The 18,614-nt window shown below is 35.4% G+C and overlaps 1 protein-coding gene across 1 annotated transcript in view; it reads left to right on the top strand.

Annotated features, from left to right (window-relative positions):
- The window catches only part of FAF1 (Fas associated factor 1), a 373,466-nt gene that overhangs the window by 275,476 nt on the left and 79,376 nt on the right, over positions 1-18,614 (top strand). Inside the window, exons 14-15 of the mRNA XM_055139161.1 lie at positions 11,912-12,048; positions 15,077-15,165. Of these exons, the coding sequence (XP_054995136.1) occupies positions 11,912-12,048; positions 15,077-15,165 (226 nt within the window). The remainder of the gene's footprint in view (positions 1-11,911; positions 12,049-15,076; positions 15,166-18,614) is intronic.

Here is an 18,614-nt window from a genome sequence, read left to right on the forward strand (position 1 = left end):
CGTTTGCCTTGCACGAGGCAGACCCAGGTTCGATTCCTCCATCCCTCTCAGAGAGCCTAGAAAGCTACCGAGAGCATCCCATCCGCACAGCAGAGCCTGCCAAGCTACCCGTGGCGTGATCGATATGCCAAAAACAGTAACAACAAGTCTCACAATGGAGACGTTACTGGTGCCCGCTCGAGCAAATCGATGAGCAACGGGATGACAGTGCTACGACAGTGCTACAATGCTACTCCCAAAAAGGGGTGCTGACCTTTTATCTCTAATATGCTCTGATTTTCTGATGACTTTAATTGCTATTTAAATTGATTTTAACAGCAGAACGAGAAATAAGACTTCAATTTTTAAAATAAATATTATTAAAGTCTCTAAATAGATTATAGCATATCTCTTAACTACTTTATGGTCATATAATAAAAATCACCTTAGAGGGTGTAGCCAAAGAAACTATAGTCCTTTTCATTCACCAATAAAGGCTACTTCCTTACCTGTGAAATTCCTATAGTTTCATTCCATTTCTGACAGGAGCTTCTGCTGAAAGTATCAGTAAGCCAGAGTTCAAACACTATTAACAGCTGTACCTGTTAAGCACTTTCTGCATATGAGATCAGAAACTTCTATATATAATTTCATACTCACTATATATACACAAACACACATATATATATATACATGCATATACACATATACATATATTTTGGTTTACATGCAGAGTCTCATTTGACCACAATTACAAAATAAATAGCAAAAATATAATTTCACACAAAAGGAAACTAATTTTGACTCTGAGAATTTCTGTAATTTACCCAAGATTCTGAACGCAAATGTCCATATCATTTATAAATCCCAAACTTACATGTATTTTTTCTGCTGCATTATGCTTCTTGCTCCATGATCTTGTCTTATTCAATAACAAATATCTACTAAATAAGTGAGAACATCCTTTTGGGGTGGGTAGTAGAAATAGAAGAAAGGCTTATAGGCATAGAACAAATAACTTTTGCTCAAGGAACAAATAGACGTGAGATTTACTGAAATCTTTTTTTCATTTAAATTATTTTTACAGAAGTAACATTTCATTACAACATTTAAGCTCAATGTATGCATCATTATAAATCAACATTCCGTATATACTAATAAAAAGAATAAGTACTTTTTTAGTTTTAGAATACAAATTCTGGCAGTCTAGATCTATTTTTTCTTATTAAGATAGCATGATCTTAACAGGTTCCTATAAAACTGTTTCATATAACTGTTTTAATGCTACTTTATCACCCCAACAGCAGAGACTTGGTGGCCCTCCACCACTGTCCTTCTCCTCCCATATAAATTTGGAAGAACTGAATCCTTTTTACTCAAGGTGAAAAGAAAAATTCCATAATAGAGAACATAATTGATCCAATAGTAGTTTAGGGGAAAAATAAATAATTATTCAGCCATTTCTTCCATCATTAATTAGCATTTTTACTGACCCATTTATTTTACTACTTTTTTTAAATTCAGTAAGATATCCAGTAATATATATAAGCCTTGAATTGGGAAAACATTCTTTTTTTTTTTCTTTTTTTTGTTTTGTGTCACTCCTGGCAGGCTTGCCAGGCTCTGCTGTGAGGGCAGGTAAAAATAGGAAAATAAAAATTAGATTAAAACAAAAGTAGCAAATAATATTTATAAATGTTTTTTTCAGTACTCCAGTTCTCTTAATTCTGTCAGCTAAGGGGGAAAAAAATCTATGATAAACACATCCTTATTTATTTTTCTGTCCATCTAATATAATTTATTGAGTTTTTGTTCAGAAGCTATGCCTTAGAGTTTACTATTTATGGTCATCACTGTCTGATAGAAATAGTGTATAGGAAACCATAAGAGTTCATAGCAAGATTTTTCTGGCACTGAAATCAAGGAGATTTTTTGGTATGGTTTTTTATATAAGGGTATTATAAAACATAATAGACAATTATTTTCTACTGTTGTTTTGCATAAAAAATTATTTCAAATAGATGTTTCTTATATCAATCCCTTGTAAAGTAGATGGCTTATATTAAGTCTTTTTTCAGTAGCGATAATTCTTTAAGGAACTTAGGTGATTTGGTCCTTAAATACTCCTTTTGGGTGATCTGACTCAAAGCAGGTATTAAGTTTAGAGGGAAAATCTACACATTCTTATTCATTCAACTCTGTCACATATCATTGTCTCAAGTGAGCCTTTGTCAAATGCTGGGGTTGTAATCAATTCTAGGTTAAAAGCTATGATGGGTGACTTAAGTCTGAATATTCTGTGCTCTTGGTCATTTATCTTTTAAAGGATTTCTTGTGTATGATCTACTAATACTCTGCATTGTTTTCACCTATTAGAATATTTTTCAAATATGTGGAAAAACTTTATTGAATATAATTGAAGTGTTCCAAGAGAAACTAACCAACTCTGAAATGACATTGAAAAAAATTCTACATAGTTATAAAGTCATAGTCAAAGTTTTTAGCTTGGAAAAAATCAGAACATGTCGTGAAAAATAATGTATCTTTAACTCTGTAGCCCTAGGAGGGCCGAAGAGAGTTAAGGCACATACTCTTACGTGCAGGCTACCCAGCTTCAACTCCCAGTGTCCTATATGGTTCCTCAAACCCTGCTAGGCATGGTCCCTGAACACTGCTATATGTGGCCCCAAAACAATAAGAACAACCAAATGAAAAGTCTGTACCATAGAATAAGATATGATTTTATGATGGTGCCTATTGATAGGTAGTCTAAAAGTTGTACAGCAGCAGAATACTGTATCAGCACGGGACTAAACATAACTCATTTAATTATACAAATATAGCATTGATATTATAACATATTTTAGGCAGTATTTTGCCGTGATCCTAATTTTCTTTCAGAGAAGACAGGGAATAAATGCCAGTCTTGATTCTGAAGCACATAAGAGAGAGAAAAGTAAACTAATATGTATTAGTCCATAGATCAGTTCTAAAAGGAAGTATTATCTATATTTTATAAATGAGAAAGTTAAGACTTGGAAAATTTAAGTTATTCAAAGAAAGAACTTATCGGTCACAAAGTCAGGTTTGTTTGACTTTATCATCTTTCCCATAATTACCATAACCATCATTCCCATTATATATTGTTTTAATAATTTTTTACTTTTTGGATATTTGAATATTTTATGCCTCTTATAAATCACATTGTCTGGCAGGGTAGTGACAAGATGAGAGTACATAAAAGTTACAGTACCCTAAAATTCAGGAGGAAGTCAGTCATGAGCTTGGTGCCAATATATGCTTATTTGAAGGTTCAAGTCACCTTGTTTGTATGTGGAAGCACTTAGTGATCATCTTAATTCACACTAATAAGTCTTAATTTAAATGATTTTATAAATTGTGTGAACATGGTTTTTGTCATCAGTGTGGCTGCAGTGGAGATAAAGTTTATAAAACAGGAATTGGCCCATTTTTTGCAACAAACAGGCACAAAGTGCTAGGATGCAGAGCTGAATAAGAAATGATTTCTCTCCTGTTAGGGATTCTGGTGCACCATTTTGGAACAAAATCTCTACTCAATTTCTAAGTTCCAATTTTCTCTCGGATTCTCCCATGCATTTAATATTAACACTTAATCTAGGCTCCAGTTTCATACTGACCAAAGTCCTAAATGTTTGAAGGCCTTGGTTTATCAAACCCCAAATATCTTTAGTATATTTTTTATGCTTGTGTCTCCTAAGCTGTGCTTGAGACACTAGTGATTCTTGGCAGACAGGGCCAAAGGTTCTGTGCAAGGTCCTAGAATGTGGTACTGCTCAGGTCCTGAGGTACTTAGGATTTTCTGGACAAACCCTAGAGGTGCTGAGGATTTTCACGGCCATACCAGTGGTGATTGGGAGCTCAGGGTTGTACCAGTGATGCTCGAGGTAGTATGGACAACCATGTGCTGCTGAGATTTCAGAATTGGGTGTGCTGCATGCCAGACATGGGCCTTGACCCGTGTACCATCTCTCTGACTCCTATCTTTAGTATCTTATGTATATAAACTATTTGTCATATATTTAATAAGCCCTCATAAATATTGATGATTGGTAAAAGACAAAACAAATACTACTGGAACCCAACATAAATTTGCTCTCTTATACAGTCCCCGGAAAATAAATCTTCTCTTTACATTGTTGGAGACAGAAGTTTCATATTTGATAAGAGATTGGATTAGATGTTCTCCCTCCGAGCAAGGATTTATTTGGCTTATTTAAAAATTATTTTTGGCTTGAAAGATGGTAGAAAGCCCTAAGCATTGCGAGTTGTGGCCTCAAATCAAACAAAAAGTTCATATTCTAGGGCCAGAGATATACAGTGGATAGGGTGCTTGCTTTGCACACACTCAACATGGATTCACTCCCCAACACCTCATGTGATTGTCTGAGCTCTACCAGGTGTGATCTCCGGGTGCAAAGCATGGAGTAAGCCCTGAGTACCCCCAAAAATGAAGAAAAATTCGTTCTTAATAGTGTTGATATTAAAAGCCAGCCAATAATTTGTGATTATTATTCTTTAAAAGTTAGCATAAATTAGTCCCTATAGATTCGATATAACTGCCTCCAAGCTTTTTCACTTGAGTGATTTATAGACAACAACAAGAAATGGATTAAGAAGTTACTTTTTTTTTTGTTCCCCCACACCTTTGCCATGGCACCCTTGCCTCACTTTTATTTGTTTTTTAATTTTGATAATTACCTTATGAGATCATTTGAGTTTACTGATACTGGTAAGTCTACATGGCAATCAGTTGCAGTCAGTAGTAGATTCTTTATAGATTAAATCTTATCCTATATTTTCTTAAATTTACCTCTAGTTTATGTTCTAGCATACATACAACATTTATATTTACATAAAAGGCATTGTGTCATTCTTTTATAAATGAATCTGCCCTTTCATCCTTTAATTTCACTGCACATTTTTTAAGAAGGAAATACTTAACAGATATTTATCCAATATTAGTTATGATGACCAAAAATATCTAGCTATGAGCGACTGATTAATATGGCAACAATTACTTCTAATGGATAGAATATTATTAAGCTATTTAAAATGATGTTTTATTACTGTTGCAAAGGAAGCCTAAGAAAAATGTCTACGACACTATTGATGACCACAAAAAGAAAAAAGATAAATTTAAAGAAAAGACAGCTAAGATACAGAGCTAGGAATTTGGCGGCTGGAACGCATAGGGCCTATGTTTCAGCCCCACACCTCTTACCTACTCAGCCCCACCACTGAGCCCAACCAAGTATAGCCTGCTGTCTCCCAGTACCTCTGAATCTAAGCAGCTCTAATAGTTAATTCCCAAATGAAACAAGTGAGCATTAGCATCTTCAGTTTGATTATCACCCTAGATGACCAAACGTTTGGTCCCATGAGACTGCCTGTACTATGTTGGGGACAACTTCTTTTAAAACTACCCTAGAGACAGCTTAAAACTACAAGGAAAGTAGTCTTGCTTTGTCCATTTCCTACTAATAATAAAATCACCTGGGGTGTGGTTGGAACTTGTTTTTTTTTTTAAAAAAAAAAAAAAGATCAATGATTTGAGCACATGCTTTGCATGCATGAGGTCTGGATTCTATCCCTGGCACTGCATGGTCTCTTTGGGGAACAACCCCTAAGCACAAAGCTAGGAATAGGCCCCAGTACTACAAGGTGTAGATCAAAAACAAAACCAGAAAAAGACCGTTTCCAGATGAAATCTTGCAGTCTGTTGTTGCAACTTGGATAGAATTAGAGGACAGTTGTTTTAGCAAAATAAGTCACAGGGATTAGAACAAATATCAAATGATCTCACTCATCTGTGGTATATGAAAAATAAACAAGGGAATAGACAGTATTGAATGATGATCAATTCTTAAGTTTTGACTACAAAGACAAGATTACCAAACACAGGGGAGGGGAATTGGTAAGGGAAGGAAAAGGCAGAATAGAAATGACATAATGAGAACAGTGGTGGAGAATCTTGAGCACTTTGGTGGTAGTTGAAGGTGCAGTGATTTTGTACTTGAGAATAAGTGTTAATAACATACTGTATCCATTTACTCAAACTGCAATTATAAAAGATAAAAATTTAAGTTGCTTTCCTGGACTTCAGATCTATTGAATCAAACAGAGATGGGGCTAAGGAACTTAACTTTCAGGTAACTCCCTGGAGTGATTTCTGACTGTTAAAAGATTACTACCTTTACAGATAAGGTCCCCCTAGCTCAGCCATCTATTTGGTTTACCTGACTTAGTTTAAAACAAAGACCTTGGGTTCTTTACAAAATCCAGCACTACCCTCGGAGTATAAAGGGGCATGTACCAGAGTTGTTAAAGATCTTTCCCATTGGGAACTCCAGAAATGAGATGAACAATGGATGGATATGCAGACTTGTGGAAATGATGTCATAGTAAAAGATAAATCTCTCTGTATAGCCTGGTTTTCATATCTCAACAGTATTTGCAGCTTGATGAGTCATTAAAGAGCCTTGACTATTAAGTGCCTACAGTGGGAAAGGGGGGGGAGGAGAGGAGAATTATTCATTGGATAACTAGGGATATGTTCTTTAAAACCCTTCCTCTAGTTTATATTCTGGGTTGTAAATAAATATATATAAATATATATAGTAATGCATATAAATGTGTTGATTAGATCCTGGGCAGATGAATAAATATATGTACATAGTGAGGCTTATTGTCACTGTCACTGTCATCTTGTTGCTCATTGATTTGCGCGAGCGGGCACCAGTAATGTCTTCATTGTGAGACTTGTTGTTACTGTTTTTGGCATATAGAATATACCACATTCAATATGGTATATTGCCAGGCTCTGTCGTGTGGGTGGAATGCTCTCGGTAGCTTGCCGGGCTTTGCGAGAGGGACGGAGGAATTGAACTCGGGTCGGTCTCATGCAAGGCAAATGCCCTTCCAGCCCAGTGAGGCTTATTACTATGTCAAAAACTGCTACACTAATTTATTTTATTTTATTAATTTTTGCTACAATGAATTTTAAAAGGAGAAGCATCCTTAAAACTAGGCACTTTGTTAGGGAGAAGGCTGGGGTGGGGAGTACTGGAGTTGCTGAGGGAAGCAGTAGAGGGAAGCCAACAACTGGTGGATGCTCTGGAGCTGGAATGTTTTCTGCATTGAATCCTGCCATTAACAATTTGTAAACTATGATGCCTAAAATAAAATAAAATATTTTTAATGAAAAAAATGGTACTAAGTATTTAAAAATAGTTTTTAAGATTTGCAGCTCCAACTAGGGGAGTGTATACAAAAAACTTTACCCTAAGTACTAGATAATATTGGAGAAGTTACGTTGTACTGTTGAACATAAATTCTCAGTAATTTCTTGTTTTGGAGTATGATCCGCACATTAGCAGAAGGACACTTAATATGTTTAATAGCTCAACAATAGGTAGCCAGGAATTTTGATACTATTTTAGTTGATATTGTATATATTGGGCTGGAGCAATAGTACAGCGGTAGGGCATTCGCCTTTCACGAGGCCAACCTGTGTTGATTCCTTCGCCCCTCTGGGGAGCCCGGTAGGCCACCAAGAGCATCCCACCTGAACGGCAGACCCTGGCAAGCTACCTGTGGCATATTCGGTATGCCAAAAACAGTAACAACAAGTTTCACAATGGAGACATTACTGGTGTGTGCTCAAGCAAATCCATGAACAACAGGACGACAGTTCTACAGTGCCACTAATAGTGCTTAGATACTGCTCCTGGTTTATTACATGTAAGCTGCCCACAGAGCTGCTGGCAGGGAGGACTGTGCTATACCAATAGTTGAACCTGGGCCTCTTATATAAACCATGTACTCCAGCCCCTTGAGCTTTCTTGTTGGCCCCTCTTTTAGTATTTATTTTATCTTAATGTATAACTTAGTAAAAGTCAGAGACTTCTGTATTTGTGACTTTGATTAAAAGAAACTAAACTATATCCCATTTTAAGTTAAAATGAAATTACTTTTCCCCTTATCTGATTTATTATTATCCTAGTTTCCATTAGCAAGAGAGAAAACATCTATGCATTAGGGTCTCAAACTTTTGCTAATGATTAACATATACTAGCCATCAGATATTCTGTTTATTTTCTTCCCCAAACTTTAGTGGAAAACTATTTTATCTATTCTTTCCAGTTTTAGATTTCTAATGTCAAGAACTGATAAAAACAAGCTACTAACTAGATTTTATTTCTTTGCTAAGGCCAGAGTTTTAGACTATACTCTGAGTCACTCACACCTAGCCCAGTGATCAAAGAAGCTGATTTATTGCTTTTTTATTTTGTTTTGGACCATACCTAGCAAGATTCAGGAGTTACTCCTGGCTCTGCACTCAGAAATTTTTTTTGTTGGTGCACAGGGATACCAGGGATTGAACACTGGTCAGCGGAGTGCAAGGCAAGAAACCCCACCCATTGTACTATATCTCCAGCCTCAGGAGTCTGTGTATTTTACTTGATTTGTCATTAACCATTTCCTCAACCTTTCTTTCTTTCCCATACCTTTTCTTCTCTATCTTACTCAGTGAAGACAGTTTTATCATTAAAAAGTAGAGTATTATTTTTGTTGCAACCCAGTTATCATTGCTTCCGCCACTGGGTTCAGGAACCTAATTATTAGAGAAGCCATTTGTCTCTTCACAATGCCTGACTTTCATGAACCTTATATACTGTTTTTAACATCATTCTTGCTGCCACTAGATGCACTGGTTCACTTAAGCTTTTCAACAGGAAGAAAATAATGCAATTAAGAGAACCACATTTTTTCTCTTAAAATAGTCCTTTTTTCTGGATCTAGTAGGAAAGCACAAAGGATTGGAGTGCATGTTCCAGACCTTGCTTGGTCCCTGAGCACTAGTAACTGTAGCCCTGGTGATCCCTGTGCATTCTTGGGAGACACCCTTTTGGCTGCCAGCACTGCCAGGATGGAGCAGCACCACATCACTGTTGTGAGCACTGACCTTCAGGCCCACGCAGCAGTGCTGAGGAAAGCCAGGCGTGGCCCTCAGTGCCTCCTGGATACTGTCTGCAAGCCACCACCCCGTCTGACCCCACAAAAAGGAAAACTAAACCCTTTTTTTGTGCTATGCTTACTTTTCATGTAATGTTTCAAAGTGGTTTTTATACTTTTGATGGTGTGTTGTGAATGGTCTTTGGAAGAAGCAGTGAGCTAGCCAACCATTGCAAAGTCTGAGTGTCTGTATTCTGAAGTTCTTATAAATTGTAATAAAAGGAACTGACAAGTAGAAATTTTGTAATTTGGGTCTGTTCATTAGCCCTACATTCTCTTAATGATTACAATTTGAATATTTCAAAGTAAATAGAGATTTTCATAAGAGTAATCAGATTAATTAGAATTTCAACAGTCTCTTTTTGATGAGAGCAAATTATTATTATTATTATTATTATTATTATTATTATTATTAGGCCATGAGAAATTCCCAGCTGGTTGTATGATCCCTCAGTATTTCTTAACTACTTTTTTTTTTTTTTTTACTTTTTGGGTCACACCTGGCGATGCACAGGGGTTACTCCTGCCTCTAGACTCAGGAATTACTCATGGTAGTGCTTAGGGGACCATATGGGATGCTGGGAATCGAACCCGGGTCGGCTGCATGCAAGGCAAATGCCTTACCCGCTGTGCAGTCGCTCCAGCCCCTCTCAACTACTTCTAAAAATTAGTGTGATTTGCCAAAATTTGATTGAAACCATCACTTTGTTGTGTTGTTGTTTTTTTCTTTAGATTGATGCTTGAAATGGATAGAGCAAACTCCTATTCCATTCCTAGTCCCAAAATCCATTTAATATATCGTCCTTGGATAGAGGACATATCAGATACAAATACTATATTGACTTTTTTAAATTTTTAATTGAAGGGCTAGTGTGCCTTTGAAGACTGTTTATCTCAAATATATTTCATATAATTTTGAAATCTATTATTCACTTAAGCACAACAAGATACTTGCTTGTTCGTAATTATTTCTACTTCCACATCATTTTCACAGAAAAATAATTTGGGATTTATGCAATTTCCATTTCAGATTGTCTTGACATTGAATCTTTAAAACCACTAGGCCAGACTGCCTGCTTTGCTTCCTACCTTTCTTTCCTTCACATCCCTTTCCTTTCCTTCCTTTCTGCTTTGGATAGATCCTATTTAGCTAGTCTTTAATATTATGTGTAAGAGTATTGCTCATCAATGGCCATCTACCTTGTGACCACCACTTAATTCACTGGTGAAAGCAACAAGGACTTATTTGTAGGAAACAGCACTCAAACTGTTTGTTCATTTTTATTTTTTTTTAAAAAAAAACATTTAATTTCACTGGTGGCCAGTATCAGATCAGGGTCAAGGTTGACTTCAAATATGTTAGTAAGAAAGAAAAATGAGAATCCTAACTTTCTAGATCTGTACACCTCCATTGATGAATTAAAGCTATATATACGGGTGTGAAATTTGGTATGGAGGCTTAGGCTGTTTGAGCACCTTTTATCCTATAATAGTTGTGGAATGTGAAGATCTGAATTTTCATGGGGGCACCGATATTTCATGGCCAACAATGGATTTCTTTAGACCTTGTCATTTCAAATTGCCATGAAGTGTGATTATTGCTGCTCTAAATGTGTATGTGAACCTGCCAACCAATGAACTTACTGCAATGGTGCTAACTTGTCCTGACACTCTTGCTGACAGTTCTAGTGGCCCTTAACACGGTCTACTGTCTGTAGTCATAGCACAAGTTTTATGGAGGATTCAGCCTAAATTTCTAGGATGACTTTCTATAGACAAGAAAGATATTGGCTTTAAAAATTAAGAGGTTTGATTCTGTTTTGAATTTGGATATCAAATGAATCTGAGCACATGACATTTTAATGCCGTTTGTCTTTTCAAATAGATTTGCCTTCTAATGCATGTGACGACAGGACTTTGCTCATCAGCTAGAACATACATTTCAGAGGAGTTGTTACCTAAAATATTATCATAAGGCATAAGAAAACACACGATTTAAGTTGCCTTTCATGAACATAATTAAGAATTAATAAGCCAGTTCCAGTGGCTAGTCCCCAGAATTTCCACAGTTTTGCCTTTTGTGACCTGTGTTATTAAAAGTCCATTATTTTTACAGACTTTATTAAATTGGATCTTATTAAAGCATTCTATATTTGCATTTGGTCTTTCATAATTCATTATTATTATGACATTTACTTTTTACCATCAGATCTGAAAACATATCATAAGCTACCCTTTTCTCTTGAAAGAAATGCTAATTTCAAACAGTCCTCTAATAGAAGAGAAAAGCTTTATCAGTTTTTTCATTTATTCCAGATCGTGTTAAGAATACTAATGCTAGACTTCAGTATGCTAATATCTCTGAGCTTTTTTTGGTCAAAAGCTTAGAATTATTATTTTTATCCCATACTAAGTATGAAACTAGAAGACCTACTACTACTAGAGAAAACACAATTTCCACAGTGCAGTTCTTGATTCTAGAGACTTGTGGAAAATATAGCAAAATTCTATTTAGAGTAGGATGATGCTAATAATTTAACTTTGTGCCTTTCTTCATTACGCATCCAATTAAATAGTTCTTTAGTCTTTAATATTCATTTTGTTTTTCTCATGCTTAACAGTAATACAGCCTATAATTTTTAAGATTAAGTATTCTATGCTGTCAATCCCAAATAGCACTGAGGGTGGGCTTCCTGCTTTTAATGATAATCTACTTCTGTCTCATATATAGTTGGAAACTCAGTATGGCAGAATTTTACATATTGAAATCAAATTGTGTAAGTGAAACATAAAACAATTAGTACTTTTAATGAAATTTGAGGAAATGTATTAAATCCTGAAATAAAATTTGCTTTTGATTTTGCTTCATTTTTAGATTTCTAACAATGTGCAATAGGCACTTCGGCAGTGTTGTTGCACAAACCATTCGGAATCAAAAAACAGATCAGTTTCCACTTTTTCTGATTATTATGGGAAAGAGATCGTCTAATGAAGTGTTAAATGTGATACAAGGTAAAGTATATGTCATAACGGAAGTAGAGTATCTTTTTACATATATGGTAATCTTGTCGTTTTTTTTCTATCAAAATTCATAGTATTTTTCTGTGTTGGCAAATATCTTTGCATTTCAAAATGAGGACATTCTGAAGAGGAACATCCTCAAGCAGGATAGTTCTAGCAAAAGTGAAATATCCTTTATGAAAATCCAACAGAAATATCTTAATAAAATTGCATAGCCCTTGGGACATAAGATAATTATAGGATAAATGTTCAGAATTGCTAAATTCTCCAAACTAACAATTAGGTTGTAATCAGGTGTCAAAGATGACATTTCTAATTATATTTATTTATTGCTATAGTGTTGATTGGTTGGAAGAAATGCATATCTTTAGTTACCTAGAACATCTAGTGACTATATTGACAACTGAATTGTTCACAGTGACAGTAATTCCCCCTTTGTGTGAATTCATGTCTAAGATGCAACCTTGAGGCGAGAAGCTATAGGAGGCCTGTGAATTTAATCACAGTGCACATCTTTATCAAAAAAATGAAATGTGAATGATTTTTTTTACCTTTTACTAACATATCCCAAGAATTACTAAGAAATGATACCTTATTAATGGCAAGGCTTAAACCAGGAACAGTATATCTTTACTATGTCACAGGATAAAAAGAATGTTTCAGGTACCCCAAGAAAAGATTTGTGTCTGAGATACATAATTTCTGCTACTATTAGAGTTAAATGTTTTATAGCAGATGAAGGGAGGTTGTAAATTTTAGTGCCTTTAAAGCTTAAATAAAGCAGTCGAGATTTTATGTTTTCTTTATACCTTTAAGTATTCAGTTTCATATTCAGTTTTTCATTGTAAATACCTGATGGAGAAACTAATTGCACAAAACAAATGGAGAATGAGGATGATATTTATTTCTGTTTTCTCTGTCAAAGTCAATTTTATAGTAGCTACAAAGTGCTCGAGTGTAATCCATGGATCCTGGGGATACCTTAGTCTCTTTCTGGGGATCCAAAAATCAAAATTATTTTCATTAATGCTTTTAATTTCTTTTTACCTTTTTACTGCATTAACATATGCACTATTGGACAAAATCAGTGTAGTATGAAACTGTTAGCATCTCAGTTGATGAGGACAAGGACACAAAACAGTATTACCTGTCATGCTTTTTACTTCCATACACATGTGGTTTTAAAAAAATTATTTATTGAAGCTTAACCTTCTTAATATATGCTATTAATATTTAATGACCTATGTGACACTATGGAAACTATGGATAAAGCACTTTAAAAATATAAAGTCAGTTTTGGTCCAGAATAACATCTTTACTTAAAAATGACAATCAGACTGTAATTATGTAGCCTGGGTGATTAAACAGACATTTTCTCCCAAATGACTAAAATTAATCTATCACTTTCCTAAATAAAACTGATAAAACTTGTTGCCAGTGATAAAGTCGCTATATCAATATTCAGAAGGAATACATAATTCAGTAAACCAATATTTTCCAGAATATGAAGTATGCTTTTACAGTGATTCCCGCCCCTCCCCCCTTATTCATGAGGAACTATGCAAAAGGAATGCTACTTTGTAAAAATGTGCATCTAGGGGCTGGAGCAATAGTACAGCAGGTAGGGCGTTTGCCTTGCACACAGCCAACCTGGGTTTGATTCCCAGCATCCCATATGGTCCCCCAAGCACTGCCAGGAGTGATTCCTGAGTGCATGAGCCAGGAGTACAGCATCACCATCCCTGTGCATCGCCAGGTTACAAAAACAAACAAAAAAAAATGTACATCTATAAAGTCAGAATTTTCATTGACATGATTTCAGTACTCAGTGGACCCTATGCGGTGCTGGAGATTGAACCCGGATTGGCTGTGCACAAGACAGGTGCCCTACCTGCTGTACATTGCCCTAAGTGCCATCTTGATAAAGATTAAAGTATGAGAATATTGTATAAATTATAGAAAGCATGTGAGTAGCTTAGGTTGAGTTGCCTGCACCACATGGTCTCCTGAGCACTGCCAGGAGCCACACCAGGAGAATACTCTTAACATCTCTGAATAACCTCTAGCCCCCCAAAAAGATTGTAGTATGTTTGAAGCAGATGAAAGACAAAAATACCAGTTTTTCAGAAAATGTCAAAACATTGCTTTTGTTTGTTTGTTTTGAGCCACAACCTGGCAGTGCCCAGGAATTGCTTCTGCCATGAATCTCAGGGATTGGACTTCTTCATGCAGAATACGTGCATTGGCCCTTTGAATCATCTCCCCCACCCTTCTTTTTTTTTTTTTTCTTAAGAATTGAACCACTGGGGCTGGAGCGGCCGACCCAGGTTCGATTCCCAGCATCCCGTATGGTCCCATGAGCACCGCCAGGAGTAATTTCTGAGTGCAAAGCCAAGAGTAACCCCTGCGCATCACTGGGTGTGACCTGAAAAGCAAAAAAAAAAAAAGAAAAAAGAAATTTAGAATTGAACGACTGTGTTTACCAAAGTAATTTTAATGATAGGAGATAATCTATAAATAGTGTGTAGATGTGACAAAGTGAGTAGTAGGTTTCTGGGTTGGACATAATTTCAATTCCCCACCCTACCACTTAACTCTCATGACCTTGGTTGGACAAGTTACTTGCACTTTCTAAGCCTCATTTTCCTTCTCTTTAAAATGAATTCTTTGACCTTCAGTAGAATTGTTTACACAGATTAAATAAAGTAATACATGTAAAGTATCTGTTCTGAATCATCAACATGTAAGTGGAGTTATTGGTAGTGTTACATAATTTTATAATTAAAAGAACTTTTGGTTGCCGTGACTTGGACCTTCTTACAGTGCTCAAATATAAATTTTCTGAAATTTCGATTACCATGTACTCTTTCATGTTGAATATAAGAAACTTTTCGATGAAAGTATTTTAACTAGGTAGACTACTATAATATCTTGCTTAGTTTGAGATGACTTAGTTTTACAATGACTTTCCATTTTTAATCTTACTAATGTAAAATTTGCAATATTTACATATTATTAGGAAACACAACAGTGGATGAGTTAATGATGCGACTCATGGCTGCAATGGAGATCTTCACAGCCCAGCAACAAGAAGATATAAAGGATGAGGTAGGTAAAAGGTTACATAGACCTTGAACAGGATTTTATGAGAATTTGTCATAAGATGATGTTGTCATGATTTATAAATAATGATTATAAAGATTCATTTGCTAAGGATTTTTATGCCATTGCATTTATATTTCACTCCACTGTTTTCTTTTTTTTTTTTTCTTTTTGGGTCACACCCAGCAATGCACAGGGGTTATTCCTGGCTCATGCACTTAGGAATTATTCCTGGCGGTGCTGGGGGACCATATGGGATGCTGGGAATCAAACCCGGGTTGGCCACGTGCAAGGCAAACACCCTGCCCGCTGTGCTATTGCTCCAGCCCCTCCGCACTGTTTTCATAATCCAAGACTCAAGAATTTAAGTTTATGGGTGCCTTTGCAGAAAAAACTTGTCCAGTAAACCCTGTCCCTTATGTGTGTTTTCCACTTGGTTTTAAGGTAATGTTATTTTTTTAAATATTGAAATTGGTTAGCAGTAAATTCATTTTATTTTATTAAATTTTATATTATTGAATTATTTTATATTATTTTATTAAATTATTTTATATTATTAATTTTCAAAGTATTAGTAAAAGTTTCCCAAATTTCTGAATTTGTGTCCTAAACATATTCGGACAATATTAGATAGGAACTTCAAATAAAAAATGATAGCAACAGTATTAATAATGGCAATAGTAGTCCACACTTAACTGAATAATATAACTTGCTAAGAGCTGTGCTAAGTACATTTATCGTGTCATGTGATCTTCAAAATAATCCTATTTTTTTTGATACTTGAGTCGGTCCTGGCAGAAAGCAAATCACACTTATAAACTGGGTTAGTAGAGAAGAGTTTAGCAAAGGAACTAATTATAGAGATGAGCAGATATTTTGGAAGTCAGCAATAAATAATCATGTTTTTTGTTTTGTATATGTTTTGAGGGGTTGGGGGCCTAGGCCACACACAGAAGGGCTCTGGGATTTACTCCTGACTCTCTGCTTAGGATTACTCCTAACAGTGCTCAGGGGACTATTTACAGTTCTGGGATCAAACCCAGGTTGACCATCTGTAAAGCAAGTGCCCTACCCACTGTCCTATCTCTCTTGCCTGATAGTGCAACTTCTTTTTGGGGGGCGATGCACAGGGGTTATTGCTCCTGGCTCTGCACTGAGGAATTACTCCTGGCAGTGCTCAGGGAACCATATGTGATGCTGGGAATCGAACCCGAGTTGTCCGCGTGCAAGGCAAACGCCCTACTACTGTGCTATCACTCCAGCCCCCTGATAGTGCAACTTTTAAGGGAACCATTATCACGCCTAAATTTAAAGACCTATGAGAAAGTACTGTCTGAAGAGGACTCTTATTTACAGTGGCATATAACTTGCCCTTGGTGACCTAGTAGTGAGGAAAGGAGGGAAAACTTCACTTTTCTTCTAGAGTCTCTTCTCTTGCAGGTAACTCATTTAACTGAACCAAACTAAAAGTAGAAAGGCAAGAGAACCTACCTGGGTAAAAAGTGAAATGTGAATCCTGTAGGGCAAATTAAAATTTTAGCACAGATTGATACTATTTTTCTCCACTGTTTAGATTAGAAAATTAACAATCTTAAGATAGGGTTATGTTAATTTATCCAAGGTCACACAACTAATAGGAGTCTTAAAATCAAAGAATCAATAAGAACTTTGTTATCAGAGCATTAATGAATGTTACCAAGTACATTGAGTGTTTTCAGTAGAATATCCTTTAGCTATTGCAGATGGGAAACATGAGGAGAATTTTAATACAATCTTTACTATTATGTTTTATTTAACTTACTTGTCTTTGTCATCTTTTAGATTGTGAGTTTGTTAAGAGCAAAGGTCATACTGTATTCTTTATGCAGCTCTATCTTCTCACTGTTATACCTAGGACAGAGTAGGCATTCAGTAAATGTTTGTTAATGATTGAACATCAGAATTTAAATGAAACAATGTGACCTGAAAATAAACATTTCCGTACAATGATATAGAGTCTAACAATAACTAATAGGAAAGTTTGGAGTACTATCACCAGCATAGAATTTAATACTCATTAGGTTTCTTTTATTGTAAAAATGTTAAGTTTGTAATTTTTCTTAATAGAGTTTCATTTACTTTGAAGAAAAGGTAATCAGATATGTGGTGGAAAGATGTTTATCTGTTACTCTATAAATTGACAGTGACATTTTGAAATAATGAAGTACTGTGCTTAGTTAGGAATTTGTAATAATAGGTGTGTTGCCATTCAAGATTATGTTTATCCTGAAAGAGAGGAATTGCTTGACAATAATCACTAAACACATTCTTCAGCCATTTAAATCTCGAGTCTCATTAGTACTAGATTTGCAGATTATGCTGTATAATAATATGACTGCACAATATTTGCATGCATATTCCCAGTTCATTCTTTCATCTTAATTTGTGTTCTTCATAATTCATTGGTAAAGAAATTGACTTTAATTCCTTTAATACTGAGCACAAAATTTAATATGAGGTTTACAAGAAAAATCCCAGGCTCCATATAATTGAAATTTTTATTGCAATTTAGCTGCAAGAGATAAGGCTTTCTCTTTGTTTTTAGACTGTCTTCATGGAAGTTATCACTCAGGTCATAAGTAGAGTTCCTAAGAAAAGCTTTTCATAGTTTAAAGACTTCTTTTGAACTACAAATAGATGATAATGATGTGGAACCTATTAAGTATGTGAAAAGAAACACTATCTCTTATAATTGTGAATTTGCCCTTATTTTTTAATTTTAAATAAGACTTTATTTTAAGCTTGGGATTAAAATCAAATTTGTAAACAGGTTTAGAGGAATGTTACCTAGATCTGATTTATTTAAACTTAACTTTGGTTCTGTTACGTGCATCACTTCCGTGACTCCATTGCATTGTGGAGCCAGAAGAGTCTATACCACATGAAGCTTTTATTGAAGAAAATCAAACATAACCTTATTCACACTCCAAATTATTCTTCAGTAGCCTAGAATGGTTTCACTTTTTTTGTTTCCAATTATTCTGTCTTCTTGGAATGGGAAGAGAGGGTGTTTGAGGCCACACCTAACTGTGCTTAGGGCTTACTCCTGGTTTTCTGCTCAGGAATCACTTCGGGGGACCAGATGTGGTGCTGGGGATTTAATCCGGGTCTATCAAATGCAAAGCAAGAGCCCTACCTTCTATACTCTCTGACCCTTCATTTTTCTATCTTTAACAAGGAAGTTGCTCATTCCCCCACCCCTTTAACAGAGCTGCTGTCTTCATAGCCATTTTCATTGATAGTAGTTTCGTTTTGTACTTATGTAATAAGCAATAGTAAATGCTTTCTAACTTGTGGATGGCTTTATTTTATCTCCTGCATACTATTTTTAAGCTAACTTAGAAAACTCTGATTATCAATAGTTTATAATATTTAGTTTCTAATCTATTTTTACTTTATTGTTAATGTTAATTTAC

This window comes from Sorex araneus, chromosome 5 (assembly GCF_027595985.1).
Source record: "Sorex araneus isolate mSorAra2 chromosome 5, mSorAra2.pri, whole genome shotgun sequence".
In the NCBI taxonomy this organism is placed as follows: domain Eukaryota; kingdom Metazoa; phylum Chordata; class Mammalia; order Eulipotyphla; family Soricidae; genus Sorex; species Sorex araneus.